The 24,940-nt window shown below is 46.8% G+C and overlaps 1 protein-coding gene across 1 annotated transcript in view; it reads left to right on the top strand.

The window, feature by feature from the left end:
• Positions 1-24,940, top strand: part of LOC142588463 (synaptotagmin-15-like) — a 378,085-nt gene that overhangs the window by 300,445 nt on the left and 52,700 nt on the right. Inside the window, exons 5-6 of the mRNA XM_075700233.1 lie at positions 775-868; positions 23,527-23,697. Of these exons, the coding sequence (XP_075556348.1) occupies positions 775-868; positions 23,527-23,697 (265 nt within the window). The remainder of the gene's footprint in view (positions 1-774; positions 869-23,526; positions 23,698-24,940) is intronic.

Genomic DNA, 24,940 nt, shown 5'->3' with positions numbered 1-24,940 from the left:
TCTTGCAACGACTACAGAAGGCATATTTAGCGCCAGCAAACAAGGACGGAAAGAAGACGACACAATTGTGGTGTCGTCTCCCTTCCGTCCTTGTTTGCTGGCGCTAAATATGCTTTCAGTTTACCAACACGCCCAACAAATGGCAATGCTGAGACTACAGAAGCTTCGACGCCTTGCCTTCAGCCTGATGCCTTTGATGAAAAGAAGGGAAAGATGAACTAGTCCGTAACTGCGTACGCAAAACGACTGGCGCAGCAAGTTAAAACAAGTGAATTCTGAGCGGTTTACTTCGGCACTTTGTTGTTCCAAGCAGAAGCTCGAGTTGAGGCCTGAAAGTATAGTCATATGGAGCGTTTCCTTGCGCGTACACTTTATCTGTCTCCCCGCGACACCGCCTACTTGATGAGTGGGCACTACAATGTTCCTAAACGCTGTCTTTAATTCCTGAACGAGAACAAACGTTTAGAACAGCTACCTTGCTTGTCATATCAGCACATACCTATGGAGGCCTAACGCCGGCTTAAAGTGTTAAGAGCCACACGATGTCGCTGGCGCTTACACTCGCAGCGTTAATGCCCAGTGCGGCCCAGTTCACGTGTTCAGCGGTTACAGCTGCGGAGCAAAATTGCCTCATTCGTTCCCGGCAATCTGCGCACTAAAGATTGTCAACTCTGTTCGGAATACTTTGAATGGGCGGAGTAAAGAATCGGTGCCCTGTGGTAGAATGTAGTAGTTGACTAAATAACAGTTTTCTCTTTCGTTGGCTCATTGCAGAATTCAACTACTGCCCGACGAGCGAAGGTATCAGCAGACGAAATTCAAGAAGAAAACTTGCAATCCTGTGTTCGACGAGACTTATATATTCCAGGTGAGTAGAAGTATTGGTGAAGTTTACATATTAAGCTACCAAAGAAGCCAACAACTAAAGAAAAGAACTAAACAAAAGAAAAGAAACTGCAGGCGAGCTGAAGTTTTTCAGTACTTGGTGTTGTTAGCTCTGTGTTTAATTATTTTTAACCCCCAATGAAGAGAATTGTAGAAAAGGAGAACGGTGATGGAAAAGCAACATGCCAGCGTTCGGAGCCGAATCCACAACCCACACATGTCGCTTGCTCCGGCCTCACCAGTACAGATGTATGTAGCTGCCGGCGCTTTGCTTCCATAAACGTGGATATTTATGTAAATATGCAAAGACGCCACGCGCAACATTGTCTCAGTAAATAAGAGACAGCCACTGCCACCTTGTAACTTCCACCACGCTTCTTGTTGGATCCTGAAACTGTAAAAACGCACAAAGACGAGAACGAAAGAGTGGACAATACTGGGTGCGCCTCGTCCTGTTCACTCTCTTCGTTCTCATCTTTGTGCGCTTTTACAGTTTCAAGATGCAAGTAGACCAACAAGCCCAGTTATCCATTCTGCTACAGTAGGCTTCTTGTTCGAACGTTTCTTATAGTGGAGCGAAGTAAAAAAATAAAATTCAATTTGAAAGAAAGCAATGTGCCCCTGCTTTTTCCAGTAAGTATAGGGGGATTCTGCTCATTCGCTGCCATAGCTGGGAGCGGCGCTGACTATTTGTTTCAAGGCTGGGATATACAGACGTCCCTACAGATACCCTGAAAAGGTTCGATTGGCAAGAACACGACACGCAACATGCGGAGGTCGTGACTTCGGTTACCATATATTACATGTTAGTTTTCGTTTACTTTTATTGCTTTTAGAAAACCATGGCATGGTTATATGCGCAAGAAGGATGCTATTAATGGTCTCCTAATTATTAAACACCTGATCTTTACCATCTTGCTTAGTTTCAACAGCAGCCAGTGGGTATCTTCACTAACATCAGTCAACGAACATTTCACTTTTCTTGAGTCTCCTCGTGCTTTGTTCGTTACAATTTCTCAGCGTTAAAGGTGCACATCAAGTAAGGAGCAGGGCTGCATAACAATTTTGAGGAGTGCGTATGTGGAAAGCAAAATTTAAACGTTAGAAACGTGGGATATGAAATGTAACGCATCCATCTTCTGCGCCCCGTAATTATTTTGCCAGGCTTAGTTGGTATTCTATGGCAGCGGTAGTACTTCAGATCACTTGGCCTTAGTTCTTTAATGTCATTGGCTTTTCAATTTTCGGCCTCATTAAGCTGAGTGACGTAAAGCTTTACTTCTAAAGCGCATATGCAGATCATGAACTCAAAAGTGCGACTCTTGTTGCGTAGCGGAAGTTGCGAGGGACGAAACAAAAACATCGTGTAGTCGAACTTTGGCGCTTTTCGAGCTGCAGTAGTGAGAAAACTATAAGACGGCAAACTCAAATGAGTGGGTTACGACCTACTGCCACTCACGTGTGTTGCCTTCAGTTTCTGAAGAAGCACTCGTGGAGAAGTGGTCAGGCCAGGCTTCCAAGACCTTAGCTTTGATACAACGTCGATCGTCTAATCGGCGTATAGCACATTAGAGGGCCCGGCGTTTTCCTTGGAAGTGTAAACAGTGGCAGAGCAGGCGCTGGAAACCCTCCACATACTGTCTGCACGTTGTGTCTTGCCTAGTGCACGTGTTCTGTCTGAACGTCTCTCCCTTTCGCTTCCCGCAGCCTTCTCTCCGCATGCACGATATATCCAACTGTGGGATGGCTAGTGTTTGAAGTCGGAGGCGATCTCACCGCTGCCAACCAGATGTTTGGATCGGACTGCTGGTACGATCTGTTGGGAACTCGGCGCTGACGCCCGTGGTTGTACCTGGGTCGCAAGCCCCAAGGGTAGCGTTGGCCTGGCGGCCTGGGGTACAACTGGAAGCATCCGAAGGTCCCGGCAAAGCATGAGTCGACTGGTAACAACAAAACAACTTGTTTATTTTAACATCGCAAAGAGTTGACGGTCAGGTTGACCGAAGTAGAGAGACGGGAGAGCACTTCACTCAACAGAAGAAATCGGAGCCCTCCTTTTGGCGTCCGGGGGCAGCTGTTTTTATACTCTCGCAGTTGAGGGCAAGAAGGAACCCCTCAAAAGACGAGCACGTGAATGTACAATGGGCTAATGGTGACGCACACTGTCGTAGCGATGCCGTAGCACCATGTCGAGCACGATCTCGTAGCACCCTGTCGTGGCGCTGCCGGTCGGACACAATGACTGTAATGAGAAGATGGTCCCTGCTTTGGCATCGCCTGTTTCGGGCATAATGACTGGAACGAGATCCCTGCTTTGGCATCGCCTGTTTCGGGCCCAATAACTGGAATGAGATCCCTGCTTTGGCATCGCCTGTTTCGGGCACAATGACTGGAACGAGATCCCTAGGCGGTCGCATCGCCGCAGACGCGCCTGGAAACACCTGGCGATGAGTGTTGCGGCGACGACGATCGGGCCAAAATGTCTGCCGCCCCGCCGCAGTCGCGCCGGCAAAACCACGTGTCGCAGGCGAAACGCAACAGACCGCCCCGCCGGGGGAAGGAGATCCCGATGGACAGGGGACTGCATCCGCTGTCCGGAGGGATGTCGCTCGATGATGCTCATAACCGAAGTCGGGCGTCCCTCGACGTTTCTTGAGCGCAGCGCACAGAGAAGGCCTCGTTCTCTCGTTCAGGTTCGCACGGGACACTGCAAAGTGACTTCGGGAGAGTTCACATTTTTGTTCTCGTTCCCGGCAAGCGTTAGAACTACGCTGAAACTCAACCGCTCAGTCAGCAAGCACGGCACAACCCTCACTAAGCCCTGCCAGGCTCTTTCCCCTTTTTATACCACTGCCTAGTTCCCTACAGTAGTCTAGCATCACTCAGAACGCGTCCACAAATTGAAAAATTGCACTAGAAAGCATATCATCACTTTGAAACACTAAACAAAAGCAATATGTTAAAAAAAAATCCTGCCTCAGGAAGAAAAACATCAGTAACAAACAATTGTGAGGCTGATTCCTACGTTAGGGGCTTCGACTTCAGCCATCGGCGTTACCGTTGAGACTCCCCTTTTTGTAACGCACCTCAAAGGAATATTGTTGTAAAGCGAGGCTCCAGCGCAGGAGGCGGCCATTTTTGGGAGAGATGGTCTGCAGCCATTGGAGAGGGCAGTGATCCGTCTCAATGATAAACCTCGAGCCGGCTAGATAGCATGACAATTTCTGAACGGCCCACACGAGACATGCACACTCTTTCTCGGTGGCGCTATACGCCTGCTCACGACTGGTCAGCTTACGACTAGCATACAGGACGGGGTGTTCTACTTCTCCATTTTCCCGTTGGCACAGTACAACGCCCATGCCTCGCTCACTAGCATCGCACTGAACAATGAACCCTTTTGTATAGTCTGGCGATCGTAGCACAGGCTGGCTTGTTAGGGCACTCTTTAGGGCGCTAAAAGCTCTTTCCTTTGTCTCGTCCCAGACGACTGTTTGAGGCTCTGTCTTTCTTAGAGCATCCGTCAGGGGAGCCGCGATATCAGAGTACCTAGGGATGTACCTCTGACAGTAGCCGGCGACACCCAAGAACGACCGAATATCGGTCTTGGTGCGCGGTTGCGGAAAGTCTCGCACAGCGGCCACTTTTATTTCAGAGGGGCGGCGACGACCCTGACCAATCACGTGACCGAGGTAGACAACCTCGGCCTGTGCTAACTGGCACTTAGGAGCCTTTACTGTCAAGCCCGCTTCGCGCAGGCGGGTTAGCACTGCCCGCAAGTGTGCCACATGCTCAGACCAGGATGCGGAGAATATCGCTACGTCGTCTAGATACGGTAAAGCGAATTCTTGCTGTCCCCGCAACACTTTATCCATGAGGCTTGAAAAACAGTATGGCGCGTTCTTCAAACCAAAACTCAACACTTTAGGACGGAATGTTCCCATTGGTGAAATGAACGCCGCATACCTACTAGCCTCTTCTGTAAGTGGAACCTGCCAATAACCCCTGACAAGATCTAGGGTGGAAATAAACTGAGCGCTACTAACTTTCTCAAGGCGCTCCTCGATGTTAGGGATCGGATAAATTTGATCCTTAGTGATGGAATTAAGCCTGCGGTAGTCGACGCAAGGACGAGGTTCCTTGCCCGGTACCTCAACTAAAATCAAAGGGGAGGTATAATCACTCTCACCTGCCTCAATAACACCGAGCTGTAGCATTTTCTTTACCTCAGCCTCCATAATATCGCTCTGGCGGGGTGACACCCGATACGCCTTGGATCGTACTGGCTCTGGGGAGGTAAGTTCTATATCATGAGTAAGTACCGAAGTCCTACCAGGCCTCTCAGAGAACAGACCTTGAAACTCTTGTAATAGCTGGTGTAGTTCGGTTTTCTGCTCGGGCGACAGCGGTGCTTTACTGATAAGGTCACTAATGACTTGACCGGTGTCTTCCCTGTTCGTCACTGAGCCTAGTCCCGGAAGCTCGACCGGAAGCTCTTCAGGAACGTTTACCATCATGCACACCACTGCTTCCCTTGGTCTATAAGGTTTGAGCAGATTACAGTGGTAAACTTGCTGTGCTTTCCGCTTTCCTGGCAGACTTACCACGTAGTTAACGTCCGACAGTTTCTGAACAATTCGTGCTGGGCCCTCCCACTGCACGTCTAGTTTGTTGTTTAGCGATGTGCGCAATATCATGACCTCATCGCCAACCTCAAAACGACGGGCCCTGGCTGTCCGATCATAATAAACCTTGGCCCTCTGCTGGGCCTTTGTCATTGCTTCACCTGACAACTCCTGTGCCCTTCTTAAGCGTTCGAGGAGCTTAAGCACGTACTCCACCACGACTGGGTCGTCGCCCCTACCTTCCCATGATTCTCGAAGCATGCGAAGCGGAGATCGAAGCGAGCGACCGTACACCAGTTCAGCTGGCGAAAACCCCGTAGCCGCATGCGGCGCGGTTCTTAACGCAAACATCACCCCAGGCAAACACAGCTCCCAGTCAGTTCGATGTTCAAAACACAACGCTCTCAACACGCGCTTCATGACGGAGTGGAGCTTCTCAACGGAATTCGACTGTGGGTGGTACACTGAGCTGTGTAGCAGCTTTACCCCACACCTTTCGAGAAAAGTTGTCGTCAAAGCGCTAGTAAACACTGTGCCCTGATCTGATTGAATTTCTGCAGGAAAACCAACTCGCGCAAATATGGACAGTAGTGCATTAACTATCTCAACTGAGCTGAGTTCTTTAAGCGGCACTGCTTCAGGGAACTTTGTCGCTGGGCAGATCACAGTCAAAATGTGTCTGTACCCCGTGGCTGTTACCGGCAGAGGTCCCACTGTATCAATAACGAGCCGTCTAAAAGGCTCCGTAATGATAGGTACCAATTTCAACGGCGCCCTTGATTTGTCCCCTGGTTTGCCCACCCGCTGACAAGTGTCACATGTCCTCACGAAATGGTCTGCGTCCCGAAAACACCCTGGCCAATAGTACTCTTGCAAGAGACGGTCCTTAGTTTTCTTAACTCCTAGGTGTCCGGACCACGAACCCCCATGTGACAAGCGCAACAGATCCCGACGATAGCATTGAGGCACGATCAGCTGATCGAACTCCACTCCTCGGCGGTCTAGATACTTCCGGTACAGGACTCCACCTCGTTCCACAAAACGCGCAGTTTTCCTGGCGATACCTTCTTTGACATTGCAGCGCACGTTTTCCAGGCTGCCATCCTTTTTTTGCTCGGCTATCAAAGCCGACCGGCTGACTTTTAGCAACCTATCAAGTCCGTCTGACGTAGGCGCGATGAGCAAATCAGTAGATAGCTCTTCTAACTTTCCCGCGTCGGGCGTTTCCTCTCCAGTATCTGGCGCCTTTAACGTTACAGACTCTAGTTTATTCAGTTCGGGCGTGCTCTGAATATCAGCTTGCTGCGCCTCTGACCCTTTTTCGTTGTTTGATAACGTCGGCCCCGCAACTACCGCCTTTGCAGCGAGCTCCCGAACCTTCGATCTGGTTAAGGCCTGAACACTAGCTTCACCAAACAAAAGCCCCTTCTCGCGCAGGAGGTGATCGGACCTGTTTGAAAATAGGTACGGGTACTGGGGTGGCAGCATAGATGACACTGCCGCCTCCGTCTCAAGCGCTCCGAAAGGTCCTTCAATAAGCACCTTTGCTACTGGCAGACACACGCTATGAGCTTCCACGGCTTGCTTGATCCACGCGCACTCGCCCGTGAACATATGGGGTTCTACGTAAGATGGGTGAACTACATCCATCGTAGCTGCGGAATCGCGAAGCACTCGGCACTCTTTCCCGTTCACGAGGAGGTCTCGCATGTAAGGCTCGAGAAGCTTCATGTTCTCGTCAGTGCTGCCTATTGAAAAAAACACAACTTTTGGTGTTGTTTCCGGACACTGCGCCGAAAAGTGACCCGGCTTCTGGCACGTATAACACAAGCGCGCTCGCCTCATCTCGAACCGCTTTCTGCGTTTGGCTGCCGCCGTCTCTTTACGTTTGGTCGGACTGCTTTCACTCGCATCCTCACTACGCGTGTCCCCCTTAAATCTCATGGGCGTGAACCTTGGCCTCTCAAACTGGGAGCCAAATTCACCCTTTTGACCGTCCTTAGCTCCGCGAGCTCGACGCGTCACAAACTCCTCGGCTAGCTCAGCGGCTCTAGCCACCGTACTCACGTCTGGCCTATCCAAGACCCAGTATCGCACGTTCTCCGGTAACCGACTATAAAACTGTTCTAGCCCGAAACACTGCAGAACTTTATCGTGGTCACCAAACGCTTTCTCTTCTTTGAGCCACTCCTGCATGTTCGACATAAGCCTATACGCAAACTCTGTATATGACTCACTTCTGCCTTTCTCATTTTCCCGAAACTTCCGACGGAACGCCTCCGCAGACAGCCGGTACTTTTTTAGAAGACTCGATTTCACTGTGTCGAAATCCTCTGCCTCCTCTCTATCCAAGCGAGCGACTACGTCGGCCGCCTCGCCGGGTAACAAAGTGAGCAAGCGCTGTGGCCACGTTTCCCGAGAGAACCCCTGCTTCTCGCACGTTCGCTCAAAGTTAACCAGGAACAAACCAATGTCCTCTCCAAGCTTAAACGGCCGCATTAGGTCAGTCATTTTGAACAATACGCGTTCTCCTGCACCGTGTGCCTGACTTCCATTACGAGCGCGTTCCATCTCTATCTCGAGACGCTTCATTTCCAAAGCGTGTTGATGGTCACGCTCTTCTTTTTCTTTCTCTTTTTGTTCTTTAAGTTCGCGCTCCTGTCTTTTTGCAGTCTCCCTCTCTTCAATAGTCTCAAGGCATTCCGACAGCTCGTCATCCTCAGCCTCTAACTCAAGAATAGCCTTTAGCAGTTCAGGTTTTCTTAGTTTGTCTGAGACATCCAGACCCAACTCTCTTGCAAGCTCCAACAATTTCGGTTTGCGCAACGACTTCAAATCCATGGCTGCTCTGAATGCTGCTTTCTCTACTGCTTACTATTGTCTTGCCGCAACTAACCCGGCAGCAACGACAACCACAATTACCAGCTCTGTTTCTAACACTAACAAAAGCCTGGCAAAGCTCAGAAGAAGAAAGTCCCGCACTCACCAAACCTCGCAGGCAGGAATTCCGCGCAGTCGTTCCGCTGCAGGCAACCAGTCGTCACACAGGGCTCGTTGCACTGCTCCCGGATCGTCGTTGAGCTGCTCAGCATACAGTCAACTGCATCTCTTCGCTGCTGGCCTCCGTTGTCGTGATCTCACCGCTGGCAGACAGTTGTTTGAAGTCGGAGGCGATCTCACCGCTGCCAACCAGATGTTTGAAGTCGGAGGCGATCTCACCGCTGCCAACCAGATGTTTGGATCGGACTGCTGGTACGATCTGTTGGGAACTCGGCGCTGACGCCCGTGGTTGTACCTGGGTCGCAAGCCCCAAGGGTAGCGTTGGCCTGGCGGCCTGGGGTACAACTGGAAGCATCCGAAGGTCCCGGCAAAGCATGAGTCGACTGGTAACAACAAAACAACTTGTTTATTTTAACATCGCAAAGAGTTGACGGTCAGGTTGACCGAAGTAGAGAGACGGGAGAGCACTTCACTCAACAGAAGAAATCGGAGCCCTCCTTTTGGCGTCCGGGGGCAGCTGTTTTTATACTCTCGCAGTTGAGGGCAAGAAGGAACCCCTCAAAAGACGAGCACGTGAATGTACAATGGGCTAATGGTGACGCACACTGTCGTAGCGATGCCGTAGCACCATGTCGAGCACGATCTCGTAGCACCCTGTCGTGGCGCTGCCGGTCGGACACAATGACTGTAATGAGAAGATGGTCCCTGCTTTGGCATCGCCTGTTTCGGGCATAATGACTGGAACGAGATCCCTGCTTTGGCATCGCCTGTTTCGGGCCCAATAACTGGAATGAGATCCCTGCTTTGGCATCGCCTGTTTCGGGCACAATGACTGGAACGAGATCCCTAGGCGGTCGCATCGCCGCAGACGCGCCTGGAAACACCTGGCGATGAGTGTTGCGGCGACGACGATCGGGCCAAAATGTCTGCCGCCCCGCCGCAGTCGCGCCGGCAAAACCACGTGTCGCAGGCGAAACGCAACACTAGTTTCCTCCCTATATCCATCTCTTTCACCCACTTTATAGCAGTACTTTAGGCGAGCATTCTACCTTTTCGTGGCAGATGGCGATGAAAGCGCTTCGAAATGATACGAGTACAAAATCTTGATTTAACGTTGAGATAACGGATACTAGGCCTTGTAGGACTGTTCTCACGTTTATAACTTGATTCTTCACTTAACAATTCGTTTTCATCATTCGCATCACATTCCAGTCGACTAAACAATGTACGCAACCGGAGTTCTCGATCGTATATGTGCTTGCGGGAACATCGTCTACTATTTTGTTATTTTATCGGTTGCCGAAGCTTCGTTCGCCTTAATGGTGGAGTATTGTTTATTACGAGTGTTCTTTCGTGTATTCAGTCTTTTTAACACTTTATTTTGCGTTCTCTACCCATGGAGCGACTCGTTATTAAGTACTCTATTTTGCATCAATGTTGGTGATAGCAATCGTTAGTAAAGCAAACGCAGAACGTCCACACTTAGTCACTTTTCTGATGCCATAAGGAGCGGCTGACCATCACTAGCACCACCAGCAGTCAGCATCATTGGCTGGTGGAACGTGCCGGGGAAGTGGCTGCAACCTATGTGTTCTCGAATTATAGTGCTCTGAGGCGCAGCTCCAACCACAATTATGTTCATTCACTTATTTCAGCTTTTGCCGCGTCATAAAATTATGCTTATTTCAAGTTGACAATGACGTTGGCTCTAATTCGCAAAGCTTTTTGTTCTCAAGAATCTTTTGACATTGGCCTTTGGTAAAAATATCTTCGCTGTCAAGATTCTGGGGCATCTGTTCTCACGGGCCGCTCTTAGCGCACGATCCTATTTCCATTGTGGAGTTGAACAGCTTGAGCAGAACGCAAACTCTGGCTTCGAAAACTTCCGCCCGCCCAACGTGATCGTGTGCGCACGCGTGACACAAGCTGGCTACGGCAGGTCATGCTTTCTGCAACAAGGGAAGCGACAGTACAATAGTACAAAAATACAAAAGCGTATTTGTTACATGTTGTATGTAATAATACAGGCTAAGGGAATATGAGGATTAGTTTCTCGAAGTGACTACGGTAATGTATCGACGACGTTCGAATCACCACGTAGGCATACCGGACGAATGCTTGCCTGTGCTGGACTCCGAGGCCTAAGCTGTTCACCCGTGTAGCCTCGGAAACCGAATCAAATACGAGCGCTTGTGTTCACCTTGGCCGGTAACACCCTGCGAAGCCGAACGGGAAGCCTTCCACAGGAGAATTCCGCAAAGGTCGCCGACGAGCGCGCCAACGTTCCGAAGCCTAACTTCAGCCTAACACCGTACTTTCCGCATTTCCAAGTCGCTTCCTTCGAGACAGTGGCTTCCCTGTGAGCATAGCTATCTATGCAGATGACATTGCTCTGTGGATAAGCGGCGCTTCGCACCTTGGTCCCCGGCTTCGTGCAAGCTTGCAAAGAGCTCTAAACGTGACTCGAAGTACTTGGGTGAAGTTGGTCTGCACATATCACCTGCTAAGTCGGCTGCAATAGCATATCACTCTAAACAACGCGCTCGTCGAGCAATGAGCCGACTGTTCCTTGACGAAACGCCTCTAATCTGGGTGCAACAACACCTTTATTTGGGGTTAATTGTGGATGATCGCATCTCTTGGCGTCCTGCCGTTAAATTTGTACGACGCAAAACACACTGCTTCCTTAAGTATGTGGCCGCCTTGACTGCTAGAGGTGCTGGCTGCGACCAAACAACGGCTCTGCAGGTGTACCAGTCATCTGTACTCTCAGAAATGATGTATGTGTTACTAGTCTTGAACGTACCACCTAGTTTTATGGCCCAACTGGAACGAGATCATCGCGCTGCCCTTCGAATAATGCTTGGATTACCTCGTGAGGCGCAATCTGTTGCATTACTCACTGAAGCGCATTAGTTACCCCTGAGGCTGCAAGCAGACCAGAGAGCTCTATATCATATTTAGCGTCTGCACCGCGCATCGAATAGTCAATCGCTCCTTGATCGTCTCATTCACCGCCGGTTATCTCGCATGGGAAAAATGGCGGCATTATTTATGAATATCACTCACATTTCTGAACATGCTGCTTCAGTTAGGCCTTCGCTTCCAAAAGATATCACGAAACACGTACCCCCCAGTTGTCTCACAGTCCCTGACGTACACAGAAAGTATGATACGCCTGTTCCGGCAATATTGCAGTTGGCTGAGTCTGGCATGTCCGAAAGATTTCCAGATTATCTTCAAGTATTCACAGATGCATCTGTACAAAGCGACGGTCAAGGCGCCTCTGCACCTTTCTTGTGCCTTTCGACTCAAGTACGACGTACCTTTCAAATATCTCATCCAACTTCGTCAACGTCTGCGGAGCTAGCGGCGATTAATGGTGCACTGAAATACGTGCAAGAGGAGTTAAGCACATCGAAGATTGCCATCCATACGGACTCCCGCGCTGCCCTTAGCAGGTTACAGTGGACTCAGATTGATTGCCCAGTTGTGCGCAGCATTACTGATTCTCAAGACAAAATTTCATCACGTGGGGAAGCCGTCGTTTCTCAACGGATACCTTCACACGTAGGAATCACCGGAAACGAAGAGGCTGATCAACTGGCTTAAGTTTGCGCTCATAACAACTGTGTTTGCCCTGAAATTTCGTGCAAGCTTGATGACGCTCGTCTGCTGATTCGTCGCCATCTACTCAAGCAGCATCCAGACCAGCGCGTACACGGTTGTGTACCAGGAGGAGGAAAGCGCAGAAGGTGGGTGCAGCGGAAACATGAGGCGGAAAGCGGAGGAGGAAAGGAGGGGAGACGGCCTACGCATGCGCTGAGTTGCCGGCAGCCACAGCATCCGCAGCTGCGTGTTCGATCTCATATGCGCCTCCGAGGGAGGTGGGTGGGGGTGGGGCAGGGTGCCGTGAGGTGGCGAGGGCTACGCTTGTCCGCGGCATCTGCTGCTGAGCTCTGTCCACGGTACCAGAGTGTGTGACGGGAATCATGGCTCCTGCAAGGGTCGAAGCCGAGCGGCAACGAGTAGGGCTCGGTGTTGGGCGTTGTCGCCGCTGACACTTGTTGCACAATTTCCCCGCGACGAAGGGCCGCTCTCGTCGTTCGTTGAACGAAAGCATGAGAAGAAAAGCGTTGTGCCGCGCAATACGGGCTGTGCGGTGACGACGGCTACGATATGGCGCCAGAGTAGCGTGCGTTGTCTGAATGGAAACAAAGCACTGCATCAGCGGAGGTCTGCCTGCGGCGGCTGCTGTCAATCGTACCCACGCGTCACCCACGCGCTGCGGTCTCCCGATTAGCGAGGCAGACGTGCCACACTTCGCTCCGTTTGAAACGTGCCGTATGATCTTCAAGGGGTGTACCGTAGCGCGATTAAAAGACGGGACAAAAGAATACACATAGGGAGACACACAGCCCTACCGTACACCCCTTGAAGATGCATTGCCAACAAGCCCACATGGCAACCCTCGTGCGTATGAGACAGATTATCCGCGCCAGCCAATATACCGCGAAATGAAAACACGTATTTCGCATTAGGGGGTATCATAATCGTCGGTGAACTTTTTATTTATTTATCTTTTATTTTATTTTTAATGCACGCATATACTTTGTATAAAAGAACAGTTTGCCAGCAAACACAAAAGGTACCACCTATGCAAAGAATGCAATGGCATGCAGTTCGCGAAACTAAAAGGTTAGTGGAGGTCACAGTATGGATGTCATATAACTAGGTGGGGGTGTATTTACCGTCTTCGTGATCTCACAAAAGTTCAGTAACTTCAAACAAAGAACAAGGGAAACACCCTTGAATGAATCTGTGGTGTTTAGTTGCTCAAAGGCCAGTTATGGCCAAAGAAAAACACTTTTCTGGCCGCTGCGACCCCTGACACGCTCTATGCTAACATTTGACCCCTCTCCCCTGCATTCTACTTGCTGCGTCTTTCCATCGCATAGTTCCCGCGCCCCTCCCTTGGACGCTGATGAATGTACACCCGTGAGCAAAAGTATACGGACCAGGGATCGCGCGATAAAACAAATTTTCTCCTTTGTCTGTGAATGCAAATTGAAAGTAAAGATTGCAAGCGAAATTTGACATTACCAATTTTCTAGTGCACTCGTCAGTTTCCGTTTATGCCTGTTAATTACGATGAAATTCTGTTTTTTTCGAGGACCCTGTAGTTCGTATACTTTTGCTCACGAGTGTACGCACGTTGGCATTCATACGCTTCCTGTGCTTTTTTTTTTTGGTTCGGTGAATTTACGAGTGTTTGTATTCATAGGTTACCTAAGCTATTTGGTACATATATATATATATATATATATATATATATGTGTGTGTGTGTGTGTGTGTGTGTGTGTGTGTGTGTGTGTGTGTGTGTGTGTGTGTGTGTGTGTGTGTGTGTGTGTGTGTGTGTGTGTGTGTGTGTGTGTTAGGACTGACGAAGGCGGGTCCTAGTAGGGTTGTTCAACGGGCCAGAGTGTGGATGAGCGACAATGATTTTCACAACTTTGCGGTAATATTTGCTTTTTTGCACAACAGTTTCCGTTCGTCAGGGGTTTTATTTTCGTTCACTTCCTTTTTCTTGTACATTTCAATTTCAAGCATATCTAATTCCGCCGATGCTATCCTTGGTTTCAAACCAACAGACAATGAAGGCAAGAAAAGCATACATGAAATGAGCTGCTAGCGTTGAAATTTAAATCTAGAAAGGAGCGAAGAAACGGAAATTAATGTGCATGAAAAAAAAAGTCGCCAGTGGGATTCGTACCGACAGGCTCTGCATTACGCGAGCGTTGCCCTTCCATTTGTGCCACTATCAGTTTAGATATCATTTTAGATAATACACAGAGCGAAGCACAGGATCAAAAGATTGCGGCAGTAAAGGAAGCAAAAAAATATACAAAAAACACGTAAAGAAAAAATTGCAGTCCCGCCCAAAATTCGAAGCGTTGATTGCGATAGCAAAATGCGAAACAGTTACAAGTAAGGTTAGCATTTTTATCGGCAGTAAAAATTCCAGCAAACATTCGCTAACTAAATAAATTACCAAGCATTGTGTCGCGCACACACGTAAACATGAACACATCTTACTCGATAATTGCTTGATTAAATGTGATTCTACATAACAGTTGGTTTCGTCACAACTCTCACAGTCCACAGAAGTTGTGTTTGGGACGTCCAGTTTTAATGCGAAAGTATTATATGCCCCATTGCGCGAAAATCCGGCGTTGTCGTCGGAAGCGTGACCGAGAGATGGCACTAAATAGGGCTGATGGCGCAAAGAATAAAAACACGTCAAAAATACTTGGATTGGCGCAAACTTATCAGGGAGGTTTCTGTTCAGAAAGTAAATTAATAGGTTTGAAAGGAAAATTTGGCACGTTTCGGTCTGGATTGGAATCGAACCCGGACCTCCGGGGTGCGAGACGAGCAGGCTTCCCCGACACCACGGTGGCTCCGGTGTTCTGGCTAACTAAAGGTGTGGCCTAGTGAGTGCGTCATTGCGCACGGGACGGCACAGCCAATGGGGCGGAGGTGGCGCCATGTCATGAGTGTGTAAAAAGAGCGCGTTCATGACGTTCCGAGGCCTACAAACGGTATTCTCACACGTCAGCAGTCTTAAATGTCTCTGCCTAATTTTTGTTTATTGGCGCTGAAAAAGCCAACTTCAAGCAGTGTAGTGAAGCCAACTTTCTCTAGAATTAAAAATAAATTCTGGGTGTTCTGCAAATAAATTTAGTATTCTGGATGTATTTCGGTTATTTATTTCATGTACCGATCCAATCAAGCACCCAGAGAAACTTGGCATTATGGAAAAGCATAGAGTTGTGCTCAAATTTAGCATTACGGAGTATCGTAATCTTCGGTGAATTTTGTTGTTCGTAAGAACGGTTTGGAAATCAAATGGCGAGCTCTCGCTAATATTATGTTCGCAGTTATTATTGGCTAGTGACTGCTCTTACGAAGAGCTGTAGCGTGAGAAAGGGCGTTGGGAATACCGGCCCTCGTTCCGTAAGTTAGATAAACATTCATAACACCAACACCGCTTACCACTTTTCTGTTGGTAATAAATGCCAACATACCCGCCGTGGTTGCTCAGTGGTTACGGTGCTGGGCTGCTAAGCACGAGGTCGCGGGATTGGATTCTGGCTGCGGCGGAGAAATGCGAAAACACCCGTGTACTTAGATTTAGGTGCACGTTAAGAACCCCAGGCGGTCGAATTTTCCGGAGTCCTCCACTACGGCGTGCCTCATAATCAGAAAGTGGTTTTGGCACGTCAAACCCCATAATTTAAATAAAAGGCAACATTTATCACAAACAGGTGGTGCTGTAGCAGTTCCGGTCCTGTAGGGGCTAAGTCCTTTAATAGTATGATTATGATGATTTCTAATGGCATCCCTTTTGAATAATGTTACTGAAAACATTCACCTAACATGCGTGAGCTAATTTGGTTTTACTCTATCAATTGCAACCTGGAATTCTGTCTCTGATTTATCTTCTAAAGTTACCTATTTCTGTGACGGCTCTGTCCCTATCTCTTCCTTGTAGCCAGTCCATTGTAAAGTTCTCAGCTTGATGGCAGTCGCTTTCAATAGGGGTGGCGACTAATAGTAACCTCGGTGAGCTATTTACATGTTACCATATTGTAATTTAGCGATCTGCATATCTCTGCTGCTTTATATATATATATATATATATATATATAGAATTTGTCGTTTATTTCTTTTTGTTACAGATAATCGAGGTTAAAGCTAACGGGCCTGACGCGGCTTCACCCTGAGTAGAAAAGAAACATGATAAAGAAATATCAGGTGCTACATGAAAGTAAAAATATGCGTACAATGACAACCAACGGTGACTCGGTAACAGTTTAGCAACGCACATAAAAAATAATACACCCATTAGAGGGCCGTAAATAATATAACAAACGTGTATAATGCACATGAGTCGGGAAATATGAATACAATGTTTTTCTTTAGTGTATATGTATATTTTAAAAAGTGAGAAAACGTTAAGAGAAAACAGCGACCTATCAAATTTAAATTGTATTATTAGCAAGAAGCCTTCTGATTTGTTGTTTGTATCCTCATTGGTAGACCGTCATAATTGGAAATTAATGGTGGTGTGGACAGGTGCAGCATAGAAGAGTGAATAATGAGAGAAAAAATAATAATAGTAAGTGGGACACAGTCGGACACACTGTAATTATTGTTCTCTCTTCGATCCCCTCTGCTGACTTTGCGCTGTTTTTCAAACATTAGCGCAAGCAGTGCAAATGACACTGTGTCCTCCAGACAGAAGCTGCTCCAAGCCACAATCATTACGAAGCACATACACCTAGAATAATCTCTCATCGCTGCTGTTAGGACCAACAATCGCATCACATATGTTGCACTTGTACGTTGATGCTCATGTTTCAATTGCATGTTGCATGTTCCCACTGTCCTTCTCGCTCACATTATCATCCTGCACTTGGTGCAGAAACCACAGCTGTCATCTATGACTCGTCGGTTATTGTCAGGTGACATTAGACATGGTGCGTTTCAACAGCACACACAGCATGCTTGACATGAGGGACTTCAACAGGCACCAGCTGGCGTGTGGACAATGCTGGACTATGAACGACCCCTTACTCTGACAAAGGCTGGACCTTAAAAACATTGGGTCTTTTGTTTTCCATGTGTTTGTGTGAACCCCTGTTTTCCTATTTTCGTTTTACTGGCTCCATTGCTTACAACCTGAACATATATTGCTGAATATTTCAAATCATTTCTGTGGAAGCCCGCAAGGTGGAAGAAAGTACATGAAAGGTAAAAATTGTAGGGGTATGCGATATCAAAATTTTCAAATATGAATAGAATATGAATAATTAACTTCGAATATCGAATTGAATATTCAATAATGATATGCACACGCATTTATTAGCAAGTTGGGTTATTTGTTATGCTGAAACATTGCAACTGCATCGTCAATGTTAAAAAATTAGACTAGTAAACTGTTATACTAAAGCGTTGTTCATTTAACTAGTGTTAACTTGGAATATTTAGTAATTCCCACTAGCTGTCCTCACCAGCCTGTGCCTTATTATACCGCATCAAATACCCGTAAACTCGGAGGCATTTCACCCTGCGCCAGTCATCAGTCATCGCACTTGCTATCAAGCAAAAAGCTCAGAATAAAATGTGGCACTACAAAAAAAAAAAAAGCACCCTCGTCTGCAAACCCATGGCCCTTGCTATTGAGAGGCTGGCTTTTTCGCAAAGTTTGACCGTCTAGCGGCTAAGTGCGCTTTACAAGTGAAATTTCACTCGCAGCACGAAATAATCACAAAATTCACCTGCCGTGGTTGCTCAGTGGCTATGGTGTTGGGCTGCTGAGCACAAGGTCGCGGAATCGAATCCCGGCCACGGCCGCCGCATTTCGATGGGGGCGGAATGCGAAAACACCCGTGGCACTTAGATTTGGGTGCACGTTAAAGAACCTTAGGTGGTCGAAATTTCCGGAGCCCTCCGCTACGGCGTGCCTCATAATCAGAAAATGGTTTTGGCACGTTAAAGCCCATAATTTAATTTAATCACAAAATTCAGCGCAGAATCACCCCAATATGTTTTGATTAGATAGAAACAAATGCTAAGAACCGTGTTTGCTCCCGCACAGCCAGCAACGTATTCGATTTGATTCGAATATTCTAACATTTCCGAACATCTATTTTTCGAATCGAATATGAATATTGAAAATATAATATTAGGACTTTTCGAATTTTTCGCACACATATAAAATATTGTCATCCACCTGAATTGTAGCACGAAGCTACAAAGGAATCTCATGCGGGTTTCTCAGAAAGAAAGCCTCGCAATAGAAGAAAAATCCATGCTGGTCCAGCATCCCGGGCGAATCAGCTGCGTTTTTGCGCAATTGTCCGTGCGTCGCCACGTGCCTGCTTCACCGATTTGGAACGGCCATCCTTCCACCATGGGAACAAGGGCCATTAAACGTTCCTGTCGATGCAGCCCTAACCGGCGAGAACGCTGCACCACGTGTTGCCTCTACGCAATGCTGCGAAGGATTGGCGGTTACAATGCCGTTGCCAGATTACGCTTATGCGGAGCTTCATTTACACATTGCCACTTGCTGATAATGGTTCGCGGTGTCATTTTATCTTTTGAACATCGCATTTTTTTCACCCGAAGCAGCATAAAGTAATTTTACGGCTCCTGTGTGCCTCACGTGCAGTCATAATGCTGAGACCATGATGTCCGAGACCTTCACGGAATGATGGCATGTCGCTGTAGTTTCCAATGTTTACACTTCTGGCCAACTAGAACGCTTCGCTCTCTTGTGCAGAATGCAAATATGTCCCACTGTTAGCTAAATATATCACAAGTTCTCTTATAAGAAATGGCGGCTGCATTTGCAGTTTCGAACTGACAGGCGATTGGAACCGGGCGCCGTTTTGAATGAGCTGTAAGACGCCGTATTTCGTTGTTTAGATGGATGTTTCTAACGGAAGCTTGCAGCTAGGTGCGGGAACGTACCTGGAATAAAAATGACACTGAAAATCTGGTTTCCAGATCAAAGTGCTGCCCGAATTGCAATTGCTGACGCCAGCTTTAGTGCAGTTTATTTTTGAGTATTTTTAAGGCCGAGTTCATATATAACGAACTACTAATATAATGACCACCTTTTGTGCAGCTATCAAATTCGTTAGAAACGGCTTTGCCTGTATCCACATGCATGTGGACATCAACTGAGCCTTATGCCACGTACATTCAAGACATCTTAGGTCTCTGCTGCAAAGTCGATGAAAACATGTCTGTGTCTGAAAAGTTGTGCAGGTGCTCAAAGCTATCGCCAGCAATGCGTTCATCTCGCTCGCGTTCACCAACATATTAACCGTTGTTTGCATCGTTGGAAGATGCCACTGCCTAGAACGAGCCAAAAGCTGATGCATCACTCATCATTCTCCTGCCTGCTGAATACAGTGGCATCGCTGTCTTTTGATGATCTCTATCACCCGGCCCTCACCCGTTTTAAGTGCTGTTCGAGGCCGTCGGAACGTCTAGCTGAGTTGGCCTAGCCGAATTCACGGCCGACCGCGCACGCGAGAATTCCGGAACTACAAGCCCAGAACCGCTTAGAAATCGGATAAATCAAAGAAGTATTTAGGAGTGTAGGGCCCTCTGGGCTGTACTTGTTGGCGATGAGGTAGCCTCGCCATCTACGGGATTATCTAATGGCCTATGTCGCATGCTCGGTTGCCATGTTCGAAAGTTCGAATCCTTCTCTAAGATTTTTTTTTTTGATCTGACGATGGTAAACTTGAATTTCACCTCCTCCAGTGCACATCTGCAGGCTTGCAATGACGCCTGACACCGTCAAAAGATGCCAAGAGCAAGTGGGCCCATACTAATCCAGGTATAACCAAATTAGGAAGGCCCACTAAGCTTGAACAAAGACAATCCCTCACCAGAAGAGGAGTTGGCCTCGCTGGTGCAGTATTCGGCCACTACCTCCCTGGTGATTCCTACAATTAACCCATGGCCCTCAGTTCGCAGCAGCTGCGGAGCCCCTGACCAAGGCGGCGGTCAGACCTGTAACGCAGCAGAGGGTGCTAAGAATCTCTGACTCTGGGCAGGTCACCAATGGAAACTGACCCTGTCAACCTTTAACAGCCGGACAGCAGGATGTAGAAGTGATAGGTAGGGTAAAGTGCAGTGATCATAGGCTAGTGAGGGCTAGGATTCACCTCAATTTCAAGAGAGAAAGAGTAAAATTTGTTAAGAAGAAACAAGGCAACCTTGAGGCAGTAAGGGTGAAAGCAGACGAATTCAGGCTGGTACTTGCATACAAATATGCAGCCTTAGAAAAGAGAGATGAAGATGATATAGAGGTAATTAATGAAACCGTAACTAGGCTGGCTTCAGAGGCAGCACTTGAAGTGGGAGGCAAGGCACCAAGGCAACCAGTAGACAAGCTCTCCCAAGTAACAAAGGAAATAATAAAGAAACGACAGAGAATGAAAGTGTCCAACTCAAGAGATAAGATAGAATACACGGAACTGTCAAAACTGATCAACAAGGCGAAAAAAAGTGATATTCGAAACTATAACGTGAGAAAGAGTGAAGAAGCCGTGAGAAATGGACCCAGCCAGAAATCAGTGAGAAGGAAACTTGGCATAGGACAAACCAAGATGTATGCACCGAAATGTAAGCAGGGTAATATCATTAGCAATCTCGAACGTATAGTAAAAGCAGCGGAAGAATTCTATACTGACCTGCGCAGTACCAAGAGGAGTCAGGATACCTCCATTAGAAACAGTAATGAACAGGATACAGAAACTCCTCCTATAACTAGCGATGAGGTCAGAAGAGACTTGCAAGGCACGAAACGAGGAAGAGCGGCAGTAGTAGTTGTAATAATAGTCGATTTAATCAAAGATGGAGGAGACATAATGCTTGGAAAACTGGCGGCTCTGTATACGAAGTGTCTATCTACTGCACAGGTCCCAGAAAACAGGAAGAACGCAAATATTATACTAATCCACAAGAAGGGAGACGTGAAAAAAATTGAAAAATTATAGGCCCATTAGCTTACACCCAGTATTATATAAAATATTCACCAAAATAATCTCCAATAGAATAAGGGCAACACTGGACTTTAGTCAACCAAGGGAACAGGCTGGCTTCAGGAAGGCATACTCTAAAATGGATCACATCCATGTCATCAATCAGGTAATCGAGAAATCCGCAGAGTACAATAAGCCTCTCTATATGGCTTTCATAGATTACGAAAAGGCATTTGATGCAGTATAGACACCAGCAGTCATAGAGGCATTACGTAATCAAGGAGTACCGACCGCTTACGTAAATACCTTGGAAAATATTTACAGAGATTCCACAGCTACCTTAATTCTACACAAGAAAAGTAGGAAGATACCTATAAAGAAAGGAGTCAGACAGGGAGACACAATCTCTCCAATGCTATTCACTGCATGCTTGGAAGAAATATATTCAAGCTATTCAACTGGGAAGGCTTAGGAGTAAGGATCGACGGCGAATATCTCAGCAAGCTTCGGTTTGCCGATGACATTGTTCTATTCAGCAACACTGCAGATGAGTCACAACAAATGATTGAGGACCTTAACAGAGAGAGTGTAAGAGTGGGGTTGAAGATTAATATGCAGAAGACAAAGATAATGATGAATAAGCCAAGCAAGAGGCAAGAGTTCAGGATCGCCAGTCAGCCTCTAGAGTCTGTGAAGGAGTACGTCTACCTATGTCAACTAATCACAGAGAACCCTGATCATGATATGGTAATTCATAGAAGAATAAAAATGCGTTGGATCGCATGCGGCAAACATTGTCAGCTCCTGACTCGAAGCTTACCATTATCATTGAAAAGGAAGGTGTACAATCAGCGCACTTTACCGGTGCTGACATATTGGGCAGAGACTTGGAGATTGACAAAGAAGCTTGATACCAAGTTAAGGACCGCGCAAAGAGCGATAGAAGGAATAATGCTAGGCATAACGTCAAAAGACAGAAAGAGAGCGGTTTGGATCAGAGAGCAAACGGGTATGGTTGATATTCTAATTGAAATTAAGAGAAAAAAAATGGCGCTGGGCAGGTCATGTAATGCGCAGATTAGATAACCTTTGGACCATTAGGGTTACAGAATGGGTACCAAGAGAAAGGAAACGCGTTCTAGAACGGCAGGAGACTAGGTGGAGCGATGAAATGAGGAAATTCGCGGGCGCGAGTAGGAATCGGTTGGCGCAGGACCTGGGTAATTGAAGATCGCGGGGAGAGGCCTTCGTCCTGCAGTGGCCATAAAATAATAATAATAATAATAATAATAATAATAATAATAATAATAATAATAATAATAATAATAATAATAATAATAATAATATGATGATGATGATGATGATTGTGTCTTCGTGCACTTTGACCGCCAATTTATTTTCGTCCAGGTCCCTGAGTCGAAATTTAGTCAAAGCTATCGTTGTTCTGCGTTTCTCTTACTTCAAAAGAGACTCAACCCATGTCACCTTACAATGCCTCATTTGTTGTGCTACTGTGGGCTCCTAAAGTCAACCGGTCTACCATTCTTTGGTGAATTGTAATGATGATGATGAATTGGCATACCCTTTGAAACGGGGCGGTGACAAACATTCACGTAGCCTGCTTGAGCTATAATAAGGTATGCTATACATGCTTTTCAGTCTATCATTTTGTCTACCTTTCCTTAATTCTTTTCTCCTTTCCGAAAACTTCTATATCTACGTTGTTCTGTTAACTCTGCTTGTAACAGACCCGGCCCTATCTGTCTCTTGCCTGTTTTGTTTTTACCCACTAATACTCTAAACGCGTACTACGTATCTCGACTGCCTGATCAGTTGATGCTTCCCTCCCATTCTGTACACTGTCACTGTCACGGTGTAGCGTCACCTTTTGGTTGCAAGTGTAGTTACTCTGGTAAAAGTTTTTTTTTTGCCTGACTTTGTTTTGTTTGCCTCCTCAGATATTAGCATTGACTACCAGAACTGTGCGGGTTAGAACACTTGCAAGTGATTTTCTTATTTACACGCTCTCCTCTCACCCATGAATCACCACTTTTCCCTGTCTTTATATGCTCTGTTTCGTGTGTGTATATCCGTTAATACATAAGGATTCAATAACATGTTTCGTTAATACTCTATAGAGCGATATGATCTCTGCATCACCCGCCGTGGTTGCTTTGTGGCTATGGCGTTATGTTGCTAAGCACGATGTCTCAGAATCAAATCCCGGCCATGGCGGCCGTACTTATTTGGGGGCGGTATGCAGAAACGCCCGTGTACCCTGCTTTGGTTGCACGTTAAAGAACCACAGGTAGTCAGCATTAATCCGGAGTCCTCCACTACGGTGTGCCTCATTATGAGATCGTGGTTTTGGCCCGTAAAACCCCAGAATTAATTTAAATATCTGCACCTTTAAAACGTTTCTCTCCGGGGACGGGGGAACGCAGATCCCGGCCAAGGCCTTATCGGAGCGAGTACTCAAGCTGACGGTGCTGGATAACGATCGCGGCAAGCGACACAACGTCATCGGACACGTGCTCTTTCCTCTTCGTGATCTGGATCCACTCTCAGGAGAACGCATCGTGGCATGGAGAGATCTGGAGACGACCGTGGATCTGGTCGGTGACTCGACAAATTTTCCGGCACAAGCATCCAGGCGATAAGACTGCAAGACAAAAAAAAGAAGAAAGCAAACCTATTCAGCGAGAGAAACACAGGCACAATCTCTAATTGTCAACTAAGTGCCTTTTTTTTTTAGGACATGCGTTTAAGCATTACGTGCACAGTTATACTAATGATCCACAATTATACCTAAATCATGAATCCGTTTTAAGTAACCTTGTTTTTTTCCTCATTTTAGAGAAATGAATCAAATGGGCATTAATAATGAAACGTCAGGTTGTTTTCGCTAATAATATTGTAACAGCAGTGCAGGAAGTATATAAGATGCGTTCTTAACTGGGGATTCTATCAAACTGTTTTTGCGTACGAACGACTTATTGAATACGCGCCAATGTTTTTAACGATTGTACTGATTAGAAAATGTTTTGTGGCATGATTTCATAAGGGCATCCTCTATCAACTGTAGCGTCGAATTGTCTATATGCAGAGGCAATAGCCAGCAATGCAACTGGTCGTTCAAGGCAGACCTTTCAATTTATGTAAAAACTGCGGACGAGTAATACGTTAGCTTTAGTTGGTTGCGAATCATGCTCAAATATATATCGGGTGCAGAAAGTAAAAAAAAAAACATGTGGACACACCACTGCGACGTCCGTATTCAGTACATCCGCACATTCTTTATGTTAATCGCTCACATTCGTGGGCCCATGCCAAATCATTATTTCTACTCCTATAATTTGCAGTTTCTGATGCTGTGCATTCAGGGACAAAACCACATTTATGCTATGTGTTCACGACACGCACCGAACGATAATCACGCATTCATAAATATGCACACCGTTATAAAGATAGAGAACAAGCAGTCAGTAATTCCTGAAAGGGGATTTTCAAAATGAAACGTATTATAGGTATACCAGAATGTGGTTACTAAAGTAAAATACGCAAACATTTTGGAATTAACTGTCGATTGCGGAGGGTTGTATTTGTTATTAATGTCATTATGGCCGTTTCCTGGCGTAACTTGAAGTCGGGACAAGTGTGGAGAAATCTGATGCGGCCCGATGACAGCGGCGGCGGTTTTTGTAATATTTCATCGTTAAATTTTCAAGAGCCGGTAGTTTTGTTCTGTTAGTCTACCGATTAGCAGTTGCGGCAAACACTTTGCATTCTTTTGATATAGTGCCGGTGTTATTCTCAATATATTCGTGCCACCAAAGTGGCACTTTTATTTGAAACCTC

Source organism: Dermacentor variabilis, chromosome 1 (assembly GCF_050947875.1).
Source record: "Dermacentor variabilis isolate Ectoservices chromosome 1, ASM5094787v1, whole genome shotgun sequence".
In the NCBI taxonomy this organism is placed as follows: domain Eukaryota; kingdom Metazoa; phylum Arthropoda; class Arachnida; order Ixodida; family Ixodidae; genus Dermacentor; species Dermacentor variabilis.
The sequence above is the reverse complement of the archived record's forward strand: the minus strand, read 5'-3'. Positions and strand labels throughout refer to the sequence as shown.